The 22327-nt window shown below is 25.2% G+C and overlaps 2 protein-coding genes across 5 annotated transcripts; both read left to right on the top strand.

The window, feature by feature from the left end:
* Positions 1-28: 28 nt before the first annotated feature.
* On the top strand, positions 29-10125 carry LOC126895703 (activated CDC42 kinase 1). Of its 3 annotated transcripts, none has more exons than XM_050667884.1 (11): positions 29-148; positions 1771-1881; positions 2705-2961; positions 3148-3339; positions 3777-3999; positions 4059-4361; positions 4420-4661; positions 4717-5255; positions 5312-6012; positions 6094-6230; positions 9634-10125. In XM_050667884.1, the coding sequence occupies exons 2-11, from the start codon at positions 1780-1782 to the stop codon at positions 9728-9730; spliced, it is 2793 nt and encodes a 930-aa protein (XP_050523841.1). In that variant the 5' UTR covers positions 29-148; positions 1771-1779; the 3' UTR covers positions 9731-10125. The 3 variants fall into 3 exon arrangements, with proteins under 3 accessions (XP_050523841.1, XP_050523839.1, XP_050523840.1); XM_050667882.1 differs by lacking the exon at positions 29-148 and adding an exon at positions 447-668 and having other exon boundaries at positions 9634-10124; XM_050667883.1 differs by lacking the exon at positions 29-148 and adding an exon at positions 796-919.
* A 1438-nt stretch (positions 10126-11563) lies between these two features.
* Positions 11564-17246, top strand: LOC126895707 (probable transaldolase). Of its 2 annotated transcripts, XM_050667893.1 has the most exons (9): positions 11564-11697; positions 11791-11907; positions 14009-14132; positions 14626-14733; positions 14801-14932; positions 15016-15141; positions 15419-15555; positions 16277-16387; positions 16799-17246. In XM_050667893.1, the coding sequence occupies exons 2-9, from the start codon at positions 11814-11816 to the stop codon at positions 16966-16968; spliced, it is 1002 nt and encodes a 333-aa protein (XP_050523850.1). In that variant the 5' UTR covers positions 11564-11697; positions 11791-11813; the 3' UTR covers positions 16969-17246. The 2 variants fall into 2 exon arrangements, with proteins under 2 accessions (XP_050523850.1, XP_050523849.1); XM_050667892.1 differs by having other exon boundaries at positions 11628-11907.
* The last annotated feature ends 5081 nt before the right edge of the window (positions 17247-22327 follow it).

The raw sequence follows: 22327 nt of genomic DNA, 5'->3' as shown, positions 1-22327 counted from the left end.
AACAGCACAACCATACACGGCACGCATAAGAAATTATTTAGCGACAAGTTTTAGAGCACTAACGTGCCGAACATTCTTGATGTTCTATCCGAATTAAGGCAAAACGAAAAATATTGATTGATAAGAATTATTTGTGATAATTTTAAAGGTATGAACTTCGTAACGTAAATTAATTAATTAAATGCTGTTGCTAAGAAATAAAACTACTAATTTTATCCACTGATTTAATTTATTTATTTTACATATAAATTAAGAACTATTAATAATGAAAATCGATATCAAATTTATAAATGCATACTTTTTTATAGCATGTTTTCATTAGTAATAAAATTTAATTATATTTTTTCTTCCATGTATGGCCTTGATTCAACACCTGCGCTAAACGAAAAAAAGTTTAACCGTTGATATATCTAAAGCTATCGTATTATCCTGTTGCAATAGCAGATGCAAGGCATAATATTAAATAGTGATAACTGTGTAGTTATTTCATAATATCATAGAAGAGAATCCAGGGTCATTGATTGATATCTATCTCGATGAATTAATTTTTTTATTATTTAAAAAGTTATAAGTGTTCTCATTTTCTTACACTCAACATATTTATTAATTAAATATTAGTAATGAAATTTGTGAATATTTTACGATACATAATAAATAATTTATAGTTGGTATGTAGTAGTAAAATAATTAGTTTTTATTCTAATTACTAGGAGGGTTGTTATGTTTTAAGCTCTGCATGTCAAAAACATAAAATTTCAGAATTTATACTGGTATTAAGGGTTATTTTAAACAGTTTACTTATGTTTTAAACAAGTTTGTTTTTAACAACTCTAATTACTAGTGCGGAAATTATCATACTATGGCTTGCCTTATTATGTATAATTATTAATAAAAATATTTTTCTTCTATAATTTATCAAGTAATTATTACCAAGTCTATAATTTTAAATAATTTAATTTTATAATATAAAATTTGTTTACTTTTAATTTATAAGTTTGTGTCAAAGATGGAAATAGAATGAAATTTTGGTCCACGTATCAATTTTAATATTTTCTTCTATTCTTCAATTTGTTATTTTGTAATAATACATATAACTTTATTTAATTTTTTTGGGGACTAAGCTTCTCTTTAGCTCTCACTTATTTGGAGAGTGGTTTACTTGATAATCAGTGTTTTATTGAATATTTTAATTTAAATAATTTTTAAACACAATAATCCTTTTTAAGAAATATTTATTGGTAATAGTAAATTTTTATAATAGTAGGAAAAAGTAGCACAAATACTTTTGATGCTTTAATTATTAAAGTTAATTTAAATTGTTTTTTCTTTAAGTCTCATAATTAAATCTTAGGAATAATAAAATTAAAAAATAGATGAATATTTTATTAAAATCATAATGTTAAAATAATAAAGAAATATTTTTATGTAAGTAGTATTTTTTCTATTGTCTTAGAATATTGTGAGTTTTTCAAAGAAAAGATTATATTTAATTTTCAACTAGAATTAGGAAATTATTTAAAATTTAAAATATTACATTTTATACATTGAGTAAGAAGTTTATAGACATATGCAAAAAATTAATGTTTTTAATCAATTAAGAAGAAGATTATATATTGAATATCAATACATAATTATAATAATGATGTTTACTAACATTAATAAATTAATAAAACTTAAAATTATTTTATTCTTCTTTTTTTTTAAGTTATCTAAAATAAATTTTAAAATATAATTAATTTTTATATTTTTTCCAAAAAATGTGTTTAATAGGATTTAAAAATGGCCTTACCAGATACATATAACAATAAGGAGTGGCTACAAAAACTCTTATCCGATGTTCAACTTGAACATTTTATTACAAGAATTACTGATGAGTTACAAGTATGTATTTTTAATATTCTCATTAGTAGGAGTAAATGTTCTTAGTTCAGTTTTATTTTAATATTTACTGCAGTAAATAAAAACAAAATGTGTACATCAATGTACACACTAGTTAATAGAGATCTTGTTTATTAAAAAATCTAATCCATTTAAGCATTCTCATTTCTGCTACATTCATTCTCTGCTCTATTCTCTTGTCAAACACTCAACACACTGAACCATGCATAATTGCTGGTCTCACTAAAGTTTTTATAGAACTTACCTTTTAGCCTCAATGGAATTCTCTTATAGAATAACACACTAGACACTTCTCTCCACTTCACCCACCAGCACTTAAATATCTATTTTACATACTCTTTCATATAACTGTTATTTTGCACAACTGAACTTAAATACTAAAAACTTTTTACCTCTTCTATCATGACCATGCTTATTGTCACTGATCTCCTCATTTCACCTGCCTAGTGTTTTCCTTTGTCAAGTTCATACTTTATATTCTACTATTTATGCTTGATCTCTTCTTTTAAGAGCTGATCTCCGCATCTCTAAACTTTGATTAATTTCCTCCCTATTTTCTCCTATTAACACTGTATAGTCAACAAACAACATGCACCTGGGAACTTCTCTTTATATTTCTCTAGTAATTTCATCCATCACTATAGAAAGTAAGTAAGGGCTTTAATTAATACCTTGGTATACTCCTACTCTTACCTTAAAATCTTCTATTACTCCTCCCACACTTTTTAACCTGGTACCAATCGACACCACAGTACTATTCCTCCATTCTTTTGGCATGCTTATTAAAAAATAATTGTTTACATAGATCACTCGATTATCTCATTTTGAATATGTCAAGCCAGAAGATTTGGAAAATATTGGAATTAGTAAACCAGCTGCTCGAAGATTGTTAGAAGCTGTTAAAAAACGCAAAAGTGCTGAACGTCGAAACAAAATATTATCACTTTTAGGAGGAACTCAGGCTAATAAACAATCTACCGGAACTCTTAAAAAAAATACAACTAATCAATCCTTTGGACAAGCATTGTCATTAACTTGTTTAATATTGGAAAAAGATCTCAGGTATATATATATATATATATATATANCATGTTATAAATAAATTATAAGCCATGTATTTACTTTTTAAGTATGTGATAATAAAATTAAATCTTCAACAATTTGATTCTAAATTATTCATTTAATTTGTTTGTGTTTACCAACCCTGCTAATTAATAATTCTTTATTGTAATTTTTTTTTATTATCAGACTATCTGAAAAAATTGGAGATGGTTCGTTTGGTATTGTAAGTAGAGGTGAATGGAGTACATCAGATGGCCGTACAGTTCCTGTTGCTGTTAAAATATTAAAACAAGATGTACCATCAATGCCACAGTTATTTGATGATTTCGTTAAGGAAGTTCAAGCTATGCATTCTCTTGATCATGTGAATCTTATTAAGTAATTAATTTTAAAAAGTTATATAAAAAATGTATTATTTAAGTTAAATAAATTTATGGTTCTGAAAAAGCAAAATTGATGTTTCTTAAATTATTTTTGCAAAAATACAGAATTTATCAAAGCAATGAATTTTCTGTCAATTTTGTCTATTACAATATAATAGATATATGTATTCTTATTATTTTATTTCATTATTTTTTTATAAATTATTAAGTTCTTATTTATTTACCTGTTTTATGCTTTAAATCTTTCTTCTTTTTCCTTGCCTTAATCCCAACTACTTGGGGTCGGGCTAGTTATGTGCTTTAAATAATTTTAAAAAATATAATCAATATTTATTTTACTATATGCCCTTAGTATAAATTAAATTATAAGTTTACTATAATAGTGAGTGGACGATTATTGGCATTGATAATGTTACTAAATTATTTCTATAGACTCTATGGTGTTGTATTAACTCAACCAATGATGATGGTTACTGAATTAGCTCTATTAGGAAGTCTCAGAGATTATTTAAGAAAGCAGTGTTCTCATATTCTAATAACAATTCTTTGGGAATATGCTCTTCAAGTAGCTACTGGTATGGAATATTTAGAAAAAAAACGATGTATTCATAGAGACTTAGCATGTCGAAATATTCTATTAACTACTTCTAATCAGGTATTTTAAATGAATAAATTATTTGCTTCAACCATTTAACTTAACTGCTTTTATTTAAGGTAAAAATTGGTGATTTTGGATTGATGCGTTTATTACCCATGGAAGAAGATTGTTATGTTATGACTGAACGTCGAAGAGTACCATTTCCATGGTGTGCTCCAGAAAGTTTACGTACTCGACAGTTTTCACATGCATCTGATACATGGATGTATGGTGTAGCTCTTTGGGAAATGTTTACATTTGGTGAAGAACCATGGGCTGGATTAGATGCCACTCAAGTTCTAACTAAACTTGTTCGTGAACGGCAACGACTTGAACAACCAGAAGCTTGTCCAATCAATTTATATAGATTAATGCAACAAGTTAATTTTGAGATAACATAAATTTTGATTTTTTACTTATATCTGTTTTATATTTCAGTGTTGGAACATAGATCCTGGGGAACGTCCCACTTTTAGTGATGTTCGAAATTATTTAAAATCTCATTCTCCAAATATTATGAAAGTAACTTCAAATTCATCTGTTACTGAAGAATATAGTGATAATTTAAACCATTTAAATGTAGACATGGGTGACAAAATTATTGTAATTGATGGACAGCCTGACCATTTTTGGTGGAAAGGACAAAATATAAAAACATACCAAATTGGCAAATTTCCTAGGTATATTAAAAACAATAATAAGTATTGATAAATATAAATATAATATTTTTTATAGGCGGGCTGTTGATCCAATGCGGCCAAAAGCATCAGATGATATTAGTAGGCCACTTCGTAACTCATTTATACATACTGGTCATCATGGAGATGCTAGTGGAAATAACTGGGGTTTCCATGATAAAATTGATCAAGTATATTTAAACAATCCCATGGATCCACCTGATTTGTTAGGATCTCCCACAGTTATCGAACCAGGTCCTCCAATATTACCAAGTAGAAAAAAGTCTTATTCTAAGAATAATAATGATGCCATAGAGAAAAATTTTAAATCTAAAGAAGAAAAGTCCAAAAATACTGTTTTTAATTCTATCCTTCCATGTAATAAACAATTTAATTACTCAAAGCTCACAGAAGAACGGAAAAGACAGTTGAGACCAGCTCCTGGTAGACCACCAGGTCCATTTCCTAAACAACCAAATAACGAACAAATTTTATTGGATTTAGATGATTGTACTCCTCCACCTGTACTCCACAATCATAATATGCCAACTGATTCAAATTTTTCTCTTCTTGATCAGCCAATTGATGTTGCAGAATGTAATATTTTATTATTTTTCAATAGTATGTTTTGTAAAAAAATTTTTTTTTTTTAGTTGGTTCTTCAGATAGTCATGACTATCACCACACATATATAAATATCGAGGGATTAGATACTGAAGAATCAATAAAAGATCCATTTGATACCTCTAACATTAACACTCAGCTTCAAGGACCTACTCATAGTACACTTCCATCTTCTATTGTATCAAATTTAAATTTAACTGACATTGTTAGTAGTTCAGAAAAACTAGATCTTAATTTTATTGCTGAACTTGAAAAAAATTTGGGTCAAAATGAGGCTAATGCAAATAGTATTAGACAAACAATACTACCACCACCTGAATCTATTCCTAAAAAATTGAACACCGAAATTTTAAATGCAACTATTCCTAGACCACATAGTGCAAACTATACATTTTCAAATGTGGCTGGTTCAACAAATTATTCCAGCACTATTAATGACATTGAAAATTATGTACCTAAGTATACAAATGATACAAGATATGTAGAAAATCTTAATTTAACAGAAAACATGTTCAAAGAAATGTGGATTGGTGATATTCCTGGTGCAGGAAAAACACATAACTCCAACATATCTAATTTTTATAGAAATGATTTATATACTAAGAGTAACACAGAAAATATTGCAACATCTTCTAATTATAATACGGTGTATTATAGTCCTGTTGACATTTCAACTAGTAGGTATTATAGCCCTACACCATCGGTCTATCAAACTGTTCCTGAATCTAATGTATGTATTAGTGTTTTTTCATACTTAAAGTTTTTAAGAATGTTTGTTATTAATTAAACTAAATTAAAACATTTTTTTCAGTCTGAATCCACAGTTATTCAACTTTGTAATTATTTCAATAATACAGTAACAGAAAATGAATGTTTGGATGCACTAGAAGCAACATCATGGGACTTTTGGGAAAGTGTTAAATATTTAAAAGTTAACAATTTATTAAGGTTAGTTCTAATTTTGCATTTTCCTTGACAATCTTATTATTTACATGTGAAATTAAAGTTAATTCCGACAAAAAGTGCCATGTATCACATTTAAAAAGTAAAAGTAACTTTTGGGAAAGTGTTAAATATTTAAAAGTTAACAATTTATTAAGGTTAGTTCTAATTTTGCATTTTCCTTGACAATCTTATTATTTACATAAACCTAAAATAGTCACATAAAAGTTACAAATATATATAGGGTGTATAGTAAGTTAGGAAATGGGTTTCTATTGTTCTCATTGTTTGTAACAATTGATCCGTTTCCTTATGTACTGAACAGCCTGTATACATATATATATTTATATATACACAGTGGCATGGATCAAACTCTTATTATAATTTATTTATCCAATAATGATTTTAATTCATTTTTTAAACAAGTTTTGTATTCATAGACTGTTAAAAGCATATTTTTTATTATTTATTTCTAATATTAAAAATAAAAAATAAATTTTTTTATTTAATATTTTTTCAACATTTTAAAATATGTAGTTTTTTGTATTTTCCTTACAAAAGTGATTAATGGGCCAATAACAATTTTAGGATAAATACTTATTGAGTTACAAACATTTTAATACATACGTGTAGGTATATTGTGTGAGAGGGTATTTATAATGCATACTCCATTTACATTACATACCCATTCTGAAAAAAAAATTATTTTAGTTACATTTGTGTAACTATTTACCAATACTGGTCCAAATGTTGTTATCGAACAGTCATTTTCTTAATCACATAATTTCTATTTTATAAGTTATTTTAATATATACAAAGTGGAACAGATCTAACTGACAAATCATATAACTTTTGTGATCTACATAACATTTTATACTTTTTTTATTTAAATCAATTTTTACAATATAAAATTATATTTAAAATATGTTTTATGTTATTTTTCGCAATTACAAAAATTATTTTAAAAATTAATTTTTTTTTTTTTTTAATTTCTTTTAAGATTTTAAGATAGCCATTTTATAGATAAGTTTTTAATAAAAATTTTGATACCAAAAACTCTTATTTTAATTTAGTAGTTACGGTTATACAGCATTTTAAAGTTTGTTAAATTTTGATTTTTTTTACAATTTTCCAATGGTATCAAATGTTAGTCCATATTATGTAAAGTAGAGAAGTAAATACTTATTACGTTATTTACTAATAACAGTATGCGATTTCTTTTCGATGAAAATTATTGACATTTCAATAAGTATTTGTAATTGACTTAAAAAAAACAAGTAGTAGTATAATTAAGATTATTAAAAAAAATTATAGAAATATTGTAAAAAACATGTTGAGTTTTTAATTAAATAAGTTCGTATATCATAAATTTAAACGTGAATAATTATTCACATTATTAATAATCAATAAGTGCATTTATTATTAAATCTCCTAACAAGGAATTTCCTATAATAATTAGATTACCAAGATTCGGAAGTTTTAGCAAATGTATATTTTGCTAATTTTTGCATGTTTATAGTGTTTGGTGCTATTCTGCTAATTTTTAGGTTTAAGTGCTATTTTTAGCTAGATTTTATATATATATATATTCAAAATAACCAAAATTGTATTGAGAAGAAATACTATACTAACACATAAATATAATGTGAAAACAAAAATTAACAAGTATTTTGATTATAAAATGTGATATATTAAAGTTAATTCCAACAAAAAGTCCAATGTATCACATTTAAAAAGTGACAAAATAAAAGGTTTAGTCCGATATGAAAATCAAATAAATCGAATACAGCAACAATTATTGACATTGCATATTTTTATGCTTTTAGTGCTATTTATAGTCCTTATTGTAGTGTTTTAAAGTGCATATTAAAGTGCTAAAAATCTATTTTCTTAATGCTATAATATCCGATCCCTGATAATTACAATAATAGAATCACGCAAATAAATAATTGTTATCACTTTTAACTTAGCTAACCATGGAACACTCATAGTTGACATACAATAATGTTTCTAACTTTTGTAATAAAGGTTAGAGATAAGCATTTTTATATAAAGCGCTTTAAATGTTATTATTATCCATGGAAAAGAAATCACATACTGTTACTTTTTAAATGTGATACATGGCACTTTTTGTCGGAATTAACTTTAATTTCACAAATTTTACAAAACAATACACTTGCATCGATTGAAAATATATTAGGACCAAATTCATTAATGTAAGATTGTAGCCGACTCGATTAACTTTGTTTTACTTATAGCATTTTTAAAATTAACTTTAATATATCACATTTTATAATCAAAATACTTGTTAATTTTTGTTTTCACATTATATTTATGTGTTAGTATAGTATTTCTTCTCAATACAATTTTGGTTATTTTGAATATATATATATATAAAATCTAGCTAAAAATAGCACTTAAACCTAAAAATTAGCAGAATAGCACCAAACACTATAAACATGCAAAAATTAGCAAAATATACATTTGCTAAAACTTCCGAATCTTGGTAATCTAATTATTATAGGAAATTACTTGTTAGGAGATTTAATAATAAATGCACTTATTGATTATTAATAATGTGAATAATTATTCACGTTTAAATTTATGATATACGAACTTATTTAATTAAAAACTCAACATGTTTTTTACAATATTTCTATAATTTTTTTTAATAATCTTAATTATACTACTACTTGTTTTTTTTAAGTCAATTACAAATACTTATTGAAATGTCAATAATTTTCATCGAAAAGAAATCGCATACTGTTATTAGTAAATAACGTAATAAGTATTTACTTCTCTACTTTACATAATATGGACTAACATTTGATACCATTGGAAAATTGTAAAAAAAATCAAAATTTAACAAACTTTAAAATGCTGTATAACCGTAACTACTAAATTAAAATAAGAGTTTTTGGTATCAAAATTTTTATTAAAAACTTATCTATAAAATGGCTATCTTAAAATCTTAAAAGAAATTAAAAAAAAAAAAAAATTAATTTTTAAAATAATTTTTGTAATTGCGAAAAATAACATAAAACATATTTTAAATATAATTTTATATTGTAAAAATTGATTTAAATAAAAAAAGTATAAAATGTTATGTAGATCACAAAAGTTATATAAGTCTTAAGTCAGTTAGATTTCTTCCACTCTGTATATATATTGTTAAAAAATAATACAGTTGAAATCCCTATAAGATATATTTAATAAACATTAAAAATATATTATAACAGATACAAATGTGACTAACAAAAGCAAAAAAAAATTATTATTTTTAAGAGATATTTACTAATAGTAAGGTAATTAATATTGTGAAATATAAAATTATGATAATATATATCTGACATTTAGTCGTATAATGTTAATAAAAATGTAATATAAAATTTATTTTTTATAATTTTAGATTAGGAATGGCATCAAAAGAAGCATGCATAACAGCACTGAACAATTGTAACTGGAATGTTGAAGAAGCAGCATCCACATTGTGTGATTCAGTGTGATACTAAGTTTAGTAAAGATTACAGTTAACTATTTATTTTTACGTTGTTATAATGGTTTAATATTTGAATTAATCAAATAAAAACTAATTTTTTCATGACTGTTATAAAGTTAGCCTGTGATAAATATTATGACCATTTGTATTAAAATAAAAACAATTTTTTTTTTTGTTATGTATTAATAATAACTCTGTCTATTGGTTTATGTCAATATTAAAATATTGATACTGAAATGTAAAATTACTCAACTACTTAAACAGTGAATTTTTTTGTAGTTATTCTTAAGAAAAAATCTATCAGAATATTTCTTAATTTATATGTATTATTAACAATGATATTATTATTGTTAAAACTTAAAATTACTGCATATAAATAACTATCCAATGACTTAACAACACTTATATTAAATAGTTTTTAAGTTCATGCAATCAGTATTAATCTTTTACAGTATAATTCTCATGAACAAATTTTAGTAGTTTCCATTACTATATTTAATGTGTTTAAATGTTATACATATTTCTAAAAAATCAATAAACTTTTATTTTTTTGTAAAAAGCTAATAATAAATCATCTTTTAAAAATTTCTATGCTCCAGAAATACTTTCATAATTATAAATGTTTCATTTGTAAAGTATTATTTTGCTAAGATCTTAATTCATTAATGCATTTTATTATCAATGTCTCTTAGAGCCTAATATTTAAAGTTTAGTAAATTGTGCTTTAAATGAATCATAAATAATTGAAATTAGTTACTATTAATATGTATCAATATTTTACTTATGTGTATTTGTCTAATGTATTATTTATATCCTTCAAAGTGTATTGTATTATGATATCAAAAAGTTAAATTTATTATTATATTGTATATTATGTTGGCATATGAATGATTATCTATAATTTTTATAATTAAATAAATTAATTGTTATATGATAATAATAGCAATAAATAAAATCAGTGTAATTTTTATAATTTAAGGACTTTAACCCTAAACATTAAAATACTGTAAATAAAAAAGTCTAACACTAATATTGAAAAAAACCTGAAATAAAAAATCATGAACACCTAAAACCAATATCCTTAACAAAATTACAAATTAAAGACACTTCTATTATTATTTTGGAATAGAAGTTAATTTTTTACCTCAAACAATTTTTTATGACCCTACACAGAGTTAAGTTAGGAATTCTTCTTTCTTCAGTGTACACTGGGGTTCGATTGTATAACACTTGATAATGTATTTATTTCTGTATAAACAATAGGTTAAAAATAAAAAGGAGCTAACTGTAGTATTTTAAAGTGTCTCCTCTGTCATGTTATATGCTCTACATGAGAATTCGTTATTTGAAAAGTATAATATTGTCTCCTGTTTGTCTAAGGGCTAGTGTCCTTAATGGAAAATTACTGCAGTGATCTATTATCAATTGATATACTTTATACTGAATGCTATTTTACATTATTTAAGTTTATTTTTCACAATGCAATTTATAGAAAGGGGGCAAGGGTTGTAATGACAAGTTATTCTTGGTATATCTATCTATGATCACGAATAATATTTAGGGTGATTTTTTAAGTGCATTATTTTCACAGATATATAATAAAACGTTTTATTAAATATCTGTGATTATTTAAAATATAAGTATATTATAATACTATACTCAAAAAATATTTTATATGAATGAAAAAATTGAGCTTTAAAACTTTTTTGTACAATGAAGACTTATTACTCTAACCTTGTTATAATTTCACCAATCATTGAAGCCTGATTGAACTTGGAATTTTACTCCAATAAAAACCGGTTTTATCATATTTGCACTATTTAATTGGTTAACCTGATATTTACTGAACTAAATAGTAATATTTCGTTTTTCAGTTGGTAGTCATGTGTAAGATAGTTCAGAGTTCAGTTCCCTGACGGAGGTTATATACTTGCTGTTTTTTAAATTTATTAAGTTCAATTCTTCAACGACATTGTGCGTCCTTGTTATTTATTACCTCAGAATTCAACTCTCAAAATTATTTTTCTTCAATTAATTAATATATATTTCTTGTATTAATTTCAATAGGTAAATCCTAAATATTTCTCAAAATGACTGAACCATCACCGAAAAAGTCCAAAAGTTCATGTCTGGCTCAGTTAAAGAACTATACCGTTGTCGTAGCCGACACTGGCGATTTTGAAGGTATTACTTTGAATAAATTATTTTTTCAGGATACTACAATTGAACATTTTTATTTTATTATATATTTGATTAATAAAATTTTATTTAAACCTTTCACTTGAATATGTTGACCTTAATTATTATCTAATAACCTTGTTGATCATTTAGTTTAGATTAAATTAATACTTTATTAAACTGTTTAATTTATATATTATTGAATGATTTTACTGTATAGATATGTACTAATAAATAATTATAGTTAAATAAAAACAAATTATAGGTTGATTAGATAAGGATGATAACTGGCATTTCAAAAGAAGAGCATTTTTTAGAGCACTTTTTCCTAATAATTTATAAGATTAATAATCCTAGATCACTTTTATAAATTTCTATTTATTTTCTAGTATAACTATCTAATATTTTGCTTTAAGTTATATATCATAAATATAAATGTTTATTTTTATTATATTGGTCCACTTCCATATCTTAGCCATTAAATACTGATATCGGTTAAAATCAGATAATATTTGTGTAAATTCAAATTATAACATGTTGAATTAATAAAGTGACTTAACTTAAATCACATTAATTTTTATCAAATTTAGTCAAAATTATTATGTTTATATTATTTTTATTCAAAGTTACTTTAGTTAGTTTTAGTTATAGTTGTTAGAGAGATAGGCAAGAACTGCCTATGCACTCAGACCTATAGATCCATCGTGTACACTTCCTACTGAATTATATTAATTCTGTTTCTTCAAAGAAGTATTTCCACCAAAGTGTTATTGCCATTGTTGAATATCTAAAACTATATATAGGATGTTCTACTAGGCCACACCTAAATATATTAAAAAAGTCCTGTCTCTCTAGCAAAATTAAGTATCTCTTTGGGTTTTAGGTTTTTGATATCTTCTTTTTAAGAAAAGATTTAAGTATTTATATGTTAATGTGGTTAGAGTGTCACATTCAAACATAATGTGAAGTGAATCTTCTTCTGTTTCATACTTCCTTCACAGTGGTGATTCTATCATTCCTATAGTGTAAAGATGCTTGAGCAGATGACCATGTCCTGTCAGTAGTTCAGTTAAAGTATCTAATTGATATCTAGTCATGTTATTAGGATCCCTCATTAGTAGACCGGGAGTCTTGGTAAACATTTTGAATGTATGGGTATCAGTAGGTAACACTATATTTTTCTTTACACCAGTTTTTGAGTAGTACTTTGAGGGATTTCTCCATGAGTCCTACCACTGGTTCTGGTCCAACATAGGTGTTTTCTGTACCTTTCCTCACTAGAAAGTCTGCTTTTTCATTACCAGTCATACCGCTGTGTTCTGGTACCCATGCTAGTGTAACTTAATTGAATCTTGGTAATGATTCTAAAATTTCCTTACATTCAAGGACTAATCTTGAAGTCACTTATTTGTTACTGACAATCGCTTAGAAAAGTCATGTTCCTTTCTTGAATACTAGCAGGTACTGAGCCCCTAGTAGTATTGCCATTACCTCTGCTTGGAACATAGGGTATTGTGACATTAACATGCTGATATTTATGTGGGGTTGTAATCCTCAAATGTTAGCACCTACCTTTCCTGATTTCTTGGTGCCATTTGTATAAATTAAAAACCCTCTTTTCCTAGTCAGATATATTATATTATATTATATTTTGTTATATTCCAAATACCATCATACATATCCTCTATTGCACTAATGTACCTTTTTGGGTCTCTTTTTCTCANTGCCATTTGTATAAATTAAAAACCCTCTTTTCCTAGTCAGATATATTATATTTTGTTATATTCCAAATACCATCATACATATCCTCTATTGCACTAATGTACCTTTTTGGGTCTCTTTTTCTCATTAATGCCCACTTTAAAACCTCTATTATATGCTTTCTCCATATTTATAAATACCATTTTTATTAACGACAATGGTAAAAATGTTTTTCATGTTTAATTATATCTGAAAAATATAATTTAAAATTTGTTTTCAAACTAAAATATGAAGAATAATCACATATATTCAAAATTTATATAAAATGAGTTCTGAAAATTTAGACTAGTTTTTGCATTGTATTTTTCAAATAAAATTTTGAAGGTTAATTATGTAATTTTTTTAGCTATGAAAAAATACCAACCAACAGATGCAACAACAAATCCAAGTCTCATTCTGGCAGCAGCAAAAATGCCTCAGTATAAAGATTTAATAAATAAAGCTCTTAAATTTGGAATTGCTAATGGAGAGTGAGTATTTCTTTTTTTCTAAAACTTGAATTTAATTGTCAGGCATTTTTATTATTATTTAATAATTATAGTACTTGTAATTATATATATACATATAGTTAATTTTTTTAATATCAGGCTAAATATTACATAATTTTACATGTATAAATTAATTAATTCTATTATTTCAGGTTCAATTAGTTATTTTATGACTATTTTTATTTATTGGGTCATTTTTATTAATTAAAAGATAATATATTTAAAGTTTACTAGGATTCAACATATCTAAACTCCTCACTGAATGACTTATCAATAGAGGCAAACCAGAAATTTGAATTTGATGAGGATAGAATGAATATACAATTATAAACAAAATATTTTCTGATATACCTGTATAATTTTATTATGAAAATTAGTTTGGCTGTTTATTTTTTGTAAAACTAATTCTTAGCAGACTATAATAACATAGTTTAAAAATCAAATCAGTAGGTGATAAATACATATTTTTTAATAGTTCCATTGAAGAACAAACTGAAGAAGCTATGGATCAACTTGTTGTTTTATTTGGAACTGAAATTTTATCTTTAATTCCTGGACGAGTGTCTACTGAAGTTGATGCAAGGTGATAGATATAAATTTTATTATACAAGTAGTTTCAGTTTTAATGAAATTTTAATTGTATTCTTTAGATTATCTTTCAACAAAGAAGCTAGCATTGCTAAAGCCATCAAGTACATTAAAATGTATGAAAAAGCTGGAATTAGTAAAGACCGCATTCTCATTAAACTGGCTTCTACTTGGGAAGGCATTCAAGCAGCTAAGTTAGTAGATTAAATTAATGTTTTGTCACACTGAAAAATAATGCAAAATTTATTTAAAAACATATTCTTTCATAATTTTTTAGAGTTTTAGAGCAAGAGCATGGGATACATTGTAATTTAACTCTATTGTTTTCTTTGTATCAAGCAATAGCATGTGCTGAAGCTGGTGTAACTCTAATATCTCCATTTGTTGGTCGAATTTTAGATTGGTAAATAACTATAAATTAAAATCATTTTGATTCAATAAAATAAATTAAACAAAAAGAAAATATGTTTAGTCTTATAAGTATAATTTTCATAATAAAATAATCACTAGTATTATGGTGTGTCATTGGTGTAATATTTATTCTTAACAAGTGTAATATGTTATTATACCAACTTAGTTTGACTGACTGAAATTTTTAATTTTTTTTTTTTTATGTTATTGAAATTAACTATACTCGATTTTACTAACATTAGACTTTATTGATAAAATTTAATTTTTAGGCATGTTGCAAATACTGACAAGAAAATATTTGAACCTTTGAAAGACCCTGGTGTCATATCAGTAACTAATATATATAACTATTTTAAGAAGTTCAACTACAAAACTGTTGTAATGGGAGCTTCGTTCCGTAACACTGGTAAATTATTTAATATTTGATGTTACATGAATTACGATTAAATGTTTAATAATGAAAATGACAGGGTGATAACAAATTTTGACCCATTATTTTTAAACCTAAGCTACAATCTAGCTAAAATATATGTAAGTATATTTTTATACTTAGGCAAAAGGAGGGTAGATATAGCTAAGAAATGTCTTATGATAAATATTGTAGTATCCTCGCCTCACCTCCAGTCTATATTTTTAGATGGTAATAATTTCTAAATTAATTTGTCAAAAATTGCATGAATGTCTTAATTGTTATCAACCTGTCATTCTCTTAATTAGATCATTTTTTTTATTTTAAGCTTGTTAAAAATATATGCTACCAATAAAAAAATAAATTTGACATACACACAAGGTGTGAGGAACGAATTAAAAGATTAATTATTAACTGATAAACTAAGAAATATATGGAACTAAAAAATACCAAAAATATTTTTCTTAACATAACAATTATTTTAAGAAAAACTGAGTGGCTATCATTAAAACAATTGCCTTGTATTTAAAATGCTAATGCTTGTATTAGAGAGAATGGAAAATCTACATAGTTCAGTGCAATCAAATTTTACCCTAGTACCAAGACACTATGGTTTTCTTTGCTGAATTGTGTATAATTATTTCATTATTGAAATAGATTATTTCATCGTCCTAGTCTTGATGAATTTTAAATAATACATTATTATAAACTTTTTAAGGTGAAATCAAAGCATTAGCTGGATGTGACTTGCTCACAATTAGTCCAAAATTGTTGGAAGAACTAGATAATAGTAACGATCAACTTACTGAATATTTATCAGTTAAAAATGGTATGTATAAATATTACTGGTTATAAGGTTATTTAAAGTAAAAATCTTAAAATAATCTTTTTTTGAATAAAAAATTCATCCAACATTGTTGACAATGTCAATTGTCTTCAAATATTTTTTAATTAATTTATCATGTTCATTTAACATTGTTAATTAAGTAATTATTGTTGTTGGTGCATTTAATTAGGTTAATTGTAACAACATATATATTATATTCTTTATCAAAATGAGTTTAAAAAAGTGTCTCTAACAAAAAATCTTAGTGTAACATTTCATGAGTTAAAACTAAGTTACAAATTTTATTTCTAAAAGAATTAATAATGTAGCCAGGAATGTGTTTTTAATCAACTTTTCTTTGTCTATTATAATGTTATTTTGTAATTATTTATCCCTTTTTTTAATAATTAATAGGCAAATCATCGGATTTAGAAAAAATTGAATTAAATGAAGCTAAATTTCGTTGGGAAATGAATGAAGATAAAATGGCTACTGATAAACTATCTGAAGGAATAAGGAATTTTGCTGCTGATTCTCGTAAACTTGAAAAAATTTTAGTAGAAATGTTAAAAGAAATTAAATAAATACCAATTCTAAAAGTATTTTACTTAATGGGATCAATTAGTTTTATATGTGATTTATTTGTATAAGAATACATGTAGAAAATTTATTAAGTATGTTATATCTTAAGATATTATTAGAAGTTTTTATTTTGCTAACCAAGATATTTAAAATTATATTTTTTTTGATACTTCTTTGATTTGTAGTTTCAATAAATAATATTCATTTATATATAAGTTGTAATAGCTTATTTTATATTATGTTGAACTTTTCACACATTAAATTTACAAATTATGAAACAGTAGTCATATATCTATTACTAATTTGCGTTTAGTTTAAACGCTTAATTTTCTTAAATTCAACAAAATTACTATTTGTTTTAAGAATTTTTTTTTATAAGAATTTAAAATCGTCTTTTAATTTGTTATTGACATATTCAAATTTTTTACAAGAAAAGTTTTTAAAAAATATCTATTTTAAAATGTTTACAAAATTAAAATTATTTGTTATTATTAAAAATTAATAATTAATAGTATAACTTTAACATAGTTTAAAAATGGGTAAATTATTTTAAAAAAAATTATAGCGAAATGTTATATTAAAAGTTATAATAGTTAGTTAATTAATTAATATGGTAGACTGATTTCTTTAAAATATTCTGGTTTAATCAAAGATTTGTGGATATAGCATTAAAATGTATTCATTTTCATTAATTAATTGGACTACAAAATTATTGTTTTAAGAGCATATCAATTTACTATATTAGTTTGAACATACAATAATATATTGAAAAAGTATGGTTGACTGATTAACAGTAGGGAAGTATGATTTTTGCTGTTAGTATATAATTTAATTAAGCAATAGTTGTAAATGGTTAGATCTTTTAATTTAATTTAGATTGAATTATAGAAACAAATATAAATTGCGCCAAATCGTTGCAGTCGACAACATGACACTCTGTACGGCTGTCGTGTTTATCTTAGAAATAACCATATCATGAAACGACATCGTTTATTAATATTAAAAATTATACTTTTAATATATTTTTTTGATTTAATTAAGATACAATTAAATTTAGTGCCACGCTTCTATAGTGCTGTTACCAGTTATTGTAAAAGTCAAAATGGCGCCAGTTTTTTAATTTTACAGCAGTCACTTTCTTCATTAACATTTTTTTTTATCTCTGAGCATTTCAAATATTTGGGGGAGGGTGATAGATATTCTGTGCGCAATAGTCATTCTCGAACTAACAGGATTTGCGTATGTGTATCGACTCTAACCCTCAATTGCCTATTGGCCATACTATGCATCACATGCAAGTAGAGTATATATATATAATGAGGGGCTGTGAAGATTGTATTTTTCACGGTCCAATGAAAACGTCGCTCAATACACCGGCTTAACAGTTATGTACAGTACACACCCAGCCTTTCACTATAAGTGGATCGTGTTTTTTACACTTCTTCTGCCATCATTTTACACTTGAAAGTCTGCTTCTTGAAAATTATAAAATACAATATTGATATAACATTTGTAAATTATTTATTTTTAACGTGGTGTTCGCAATATTGTTATATTATACAGAGGTGTATTTAGAAATTTATAACGGGAGAGCACAATAAAAATTTTTTTATGGATTAGATACGATAAAATTTAGACTGCCTTTATTTTTTTGCTCACAACCTTTGTCAATAAGATAGCTACATAAAAATTACAAAAGGAACACAAAAAATACATATATGTGGTATTTTTATGTTTCTTTTTTAAGCGAATAGCATGGACCACTCTGTAGTTATTGGTTTTGACAAATCTAATAATTTTTGATCTTCTAAATATTTTGCATTACATTTTTAATGTGAACTCGTATACCTATAGCGTTGGAATGCCTATTATATGTGACGGGTTAGGGGACCCCACCCCTGAAAAATATAAGATAGTACCTTTTCTAATTTAATAGTCAATTTTATAGTTTTTACCTTAAAGCTGCAGAGGGTCTGTACTAATTTAGATAATAATCAAATTTAACATAGCGGACAGCTGGTAAAGTTTTAGGTAAAAAATAATAATTTCATAAATGTATATTCTACTACGTAAAATTACTTAAAATGTTATGTGCTAAAGTGGTAAATGTATTACAGATAATTCCACATACAAATATGTTAATTGTGCGTTTGAAATGTTACCAAACTAATAATGATCACACGGGGTCAATGTAAAGTTTTAGGAAATTTTAAAATATAAGTACCAGTTTATTTCCAACAAACCGGGTGCCCATTATCAATTATTATCAGTTTATCATTACCGTACAAAATGTCCGCGTTATGCAAATGAAGCAATAGGCAGTACAAAGTGTGCATATTTTACACATTTGTTATTATCATAGATGGGTGTTTACTATTATCACACAAACGTTGAATATGTATACTGATACTTACAAGTCTTTTCGTCGCTGCAGTCAAATAAAAAATATCCCCACTGAGCAATTCGCCAAAAGGAAAAGATCTAAGGGCTTGACGAGTGGGCGGTGGTAGTGCGGGACAATCGGCACGCGCGATCGCACGTGCATGCATTTTGGCGGTGACCACGGGCAGTGACAAGTTAATTTGATGTGAAATGAAACCCCTCTCATGTGGAGCGCCAAAAAGAGAATAATGCAAGACTTAACAGGGGCTGCAAAAAAGTTTTCACACCGAAAACGATCGCACGCGATTTAGGCGCGTCTGACAATAACTTCACACGTGTCCGCCGGTTCTTTTATGTATGTTTTATAAAAATGCGTGTGTGTGTGTAAGTATCGTTTGCAAATGGAAACGATTACTTTTGTATTATTTTACTTTTTTTATTTAAGGGAGCGAGAGACACTTTGACGTCTCAATTTATGCATTTATAGCAGATACGCGTGCCGCTTGTAATGTTACACTTGATGCATTTATTGTATACGTTAAACAATATTTGTGTATTCGTGTTTTGATTTGACACGTTTCTTTCGTTTGTTTCGCTGTTGACATCGAGCGATAAAAAAATACTTTGTTATTAACGATTTGATTCTACCCCCGTATCATATTAACTATTAAAAACTAATATAAAAATGAATAAGCGTGTGCGATTACACTTGGACTTATTCGTGAATTACAATCAGACGTCAGCCAGCAATATCACGATAAGCAACATGAATCAGTAAGGGTTCTTAATAAACTCATTGATATACTAGTAAATTTTATTTTTCTAGGAGTGACGTCAGTTGAGATAGTGATGTTAGCGAGTACGATAAATTTACCTATAAATAATTTAAGGTAAATTTAACAGCTTTTATTTTATCGGTAAAAAAAAATTTACTTACTAAAAAGTCGTGTCACACGACTTGTGTGACCTTTTAGATCAAATTTTATCGATAAGTCATACGATTAGTTGCCAAATGTGTACTCGATAAGATTATTAACCATCAATTGCATTTACTAGACATTTTGTCATTTTGAAATGAAAAGTTTTCAACATAACTATTTTATATGATTAATTTTTTATTATTCTTCATAATTATATTGAATCATAACTAAAAAATTATCCAAAGCATTTTTTTTTAAATTTAATCTAAAACAGTATAAATAAAATAAATAAGTTTTCAGATATATTGATTTTAATTAAACCAAATTTAATTAGAATTATTTAACAGTTAAATAAAAGATTCTGTTTTATAAATATATATATATATTTATTCTGACATAGATAAAATTAAGTTTATATAGCTGAAACCCAAAGTTTAAAATTTTTACCATTCTAAACACTTGTCTCAATGGTATCTGAATATAAATAAGTATATCGATAAAATTTCAGTCTTAAGTTAAAGTCTATATATGTTTTAAGCTTTCGAATTTTGGATTCACGAAACATTGTAATTTATGCTATAAATTGAAATATAAAACTACTGTAATCTTAAATCAAAACATTTAATCGTCTTGAAATCTTGACCAAATATCATAGAATAACAAAATTCTGCTTTTGAATGTGGAAGATTGTGTCAAAGATATTAATGATATTTTTTATAATTGATTAAATTTATTTAATATCACATTCTTCGAAATTTACAACTTATCGTCACAAAATCTAAAATTTCATGTATTAATCTCGATAGTTATATGTTGAAGCAGTAATAAATTGTTGTGTTATTAAAATTATTTATTAATATAACCAATACAATTTATTAAATATACCATATTTTTTTAATTTATGAAATAAAGATTATAAAATTGGCGAAAAATGTAAAAAAATAATTCAAAATTTCATGTTTTAGGAAAAAATTGGTAAAAAATATTTTATTTATGTTCAGTAATAAATTATCATTAGCATTTTAAAGTCTGTGAAAGTATGAATTTTTGTGTTTTTTACAATATCAAACATTATAATATATGAAAAAAGGTCAGAGAAAACGAAATATTTTCGTGCTGAATACTAGTTTTAAGTATGCAACTTTTTTTATGAAAATGATCTACGCTTGATTGAGCATCTCTAAATGAACTTAAAAATTTGATAAAGAGAAATAACAGTATTTATTTATTGGTATTTCTAGTCAAAACATAGCCTTTGTTAATTTAAAAAAATAAGATATTTGATATGACAATCGTCGTTGGTTTTCTGATATACAGAAATTGATAAATTTTCAATTAATATAAATAATTGAAAACTTGCAATCCTAACGTTCCTTATAATTGAAATTAACTATTTATTTTGAATGTTATAATTTATTGCAATAAAATAAATTTTCATTTTTCAGTTATACAATAGTTTGCGTTGAACTTAGCTAATTAGTTATAACATTATAAAATACACATAATACTTTTTAACACGAATTATTAATTATGTTTAATTTTAAATTTATAAATACGTCGATTATTAATATTATCAAAGTGATTGGAATTTTCAAACATTAAATCGTTTTTGATCAAATCAAAGTGTGATAATAATGCTGATTACCAGTTGTTATTTATTCTGCTAAAATTCTTAAACTAAATTTAATTAACTGTATGACAAGTTTTTTTTCAATAAAATTAATTTATAAAGTGAAAAACAGTTGCATATTTATTTTATTCATATTTTCTATCAAAATTATTTAAATAAAACAGTCGATAAGCCTACTAAATATTTGTCTATGATTTATTATAAAACTCATCTAAAGAAGTAAACGAATAAAAATCTTTAGTTCTTAACAATATGTATAAGATGATACATAAATTAAATAAAAAATTTTATATTTCTTTCTTTTTTATACTTTTATGAAATATTTGGATAAATCAACACATTTTTATTTGGTATTATAATGTTCACATTATTTTCATTATTTTAGGTATTTCATAATGTATTAGTGTTGTTTAATTAGGCTTTTCTTAC

This window comes from Daktulosphaira vitifoliae, unplaced genomic scaffold (genome assembly GCF_025091365.1).
Source record: "Daktulosphaira vitifoliae isolate Bord-2020 unplaced genomic scaffold, ASM2509136v1 Scaffold_1, whole genome shotgun sequence".
Lineage (NCBI taxonomy): Eukaryota > Metazoa > Arthropoda > Insecta > Hemiptera > Phylloxeridae > Daktulosphaira > Daktulosphaira vitifoliae.
The sequence above is the reverse complement of the archived record's forward strand: the minus strand, read 5'-3'. Positions and strand labels throughout refer to the sequence as shown.

Bases quoted from the DNA above. Each gene is read 5' to 3' on its own strand.
- LOC126895707 (XM_050667893.1), top strand. From the start codon at position 11,814: ATGACTGAACCATCACCGAAAAAGTCCAAAAGTTCATGTCTGGCTCAG. The intron at 11,908-14,008 runs GTATTACTTTGA...TAATTTTTTTAG, and splicing joins CGACACTGGCGATTTTGAAG to CTATGAAAAAATACCAACCA. The intron at 14,133-14,625 runs GTGAGTATTTCT...ATTTTTTAATAG, and splicing joins TTTGGAATTGCTAATGGAGA to TTCCATTGAAGAACAAACTG.
- LOC126895703 (XM_050667884.1), top strand. From the start codon at position 1,780: ATGGCCTTACCAGATACATATAACAATAAGGAGTGGCTACAAAAACTC. The intron at 4,000-4,058 runs GTATTTTAAATG...CTTTTATTTAAG, and splicing joins TATTAACTACTTCTAATCAG to GTAAAAATTGGTGATTTTGG. The intron at 6,231-9,633 runs GTTAGTTCTAAT...TTATAATTTTAG, and splicing joins AAAGTTAACAATTTATTAAG to ATTAGGAATGGCATCAAAAG.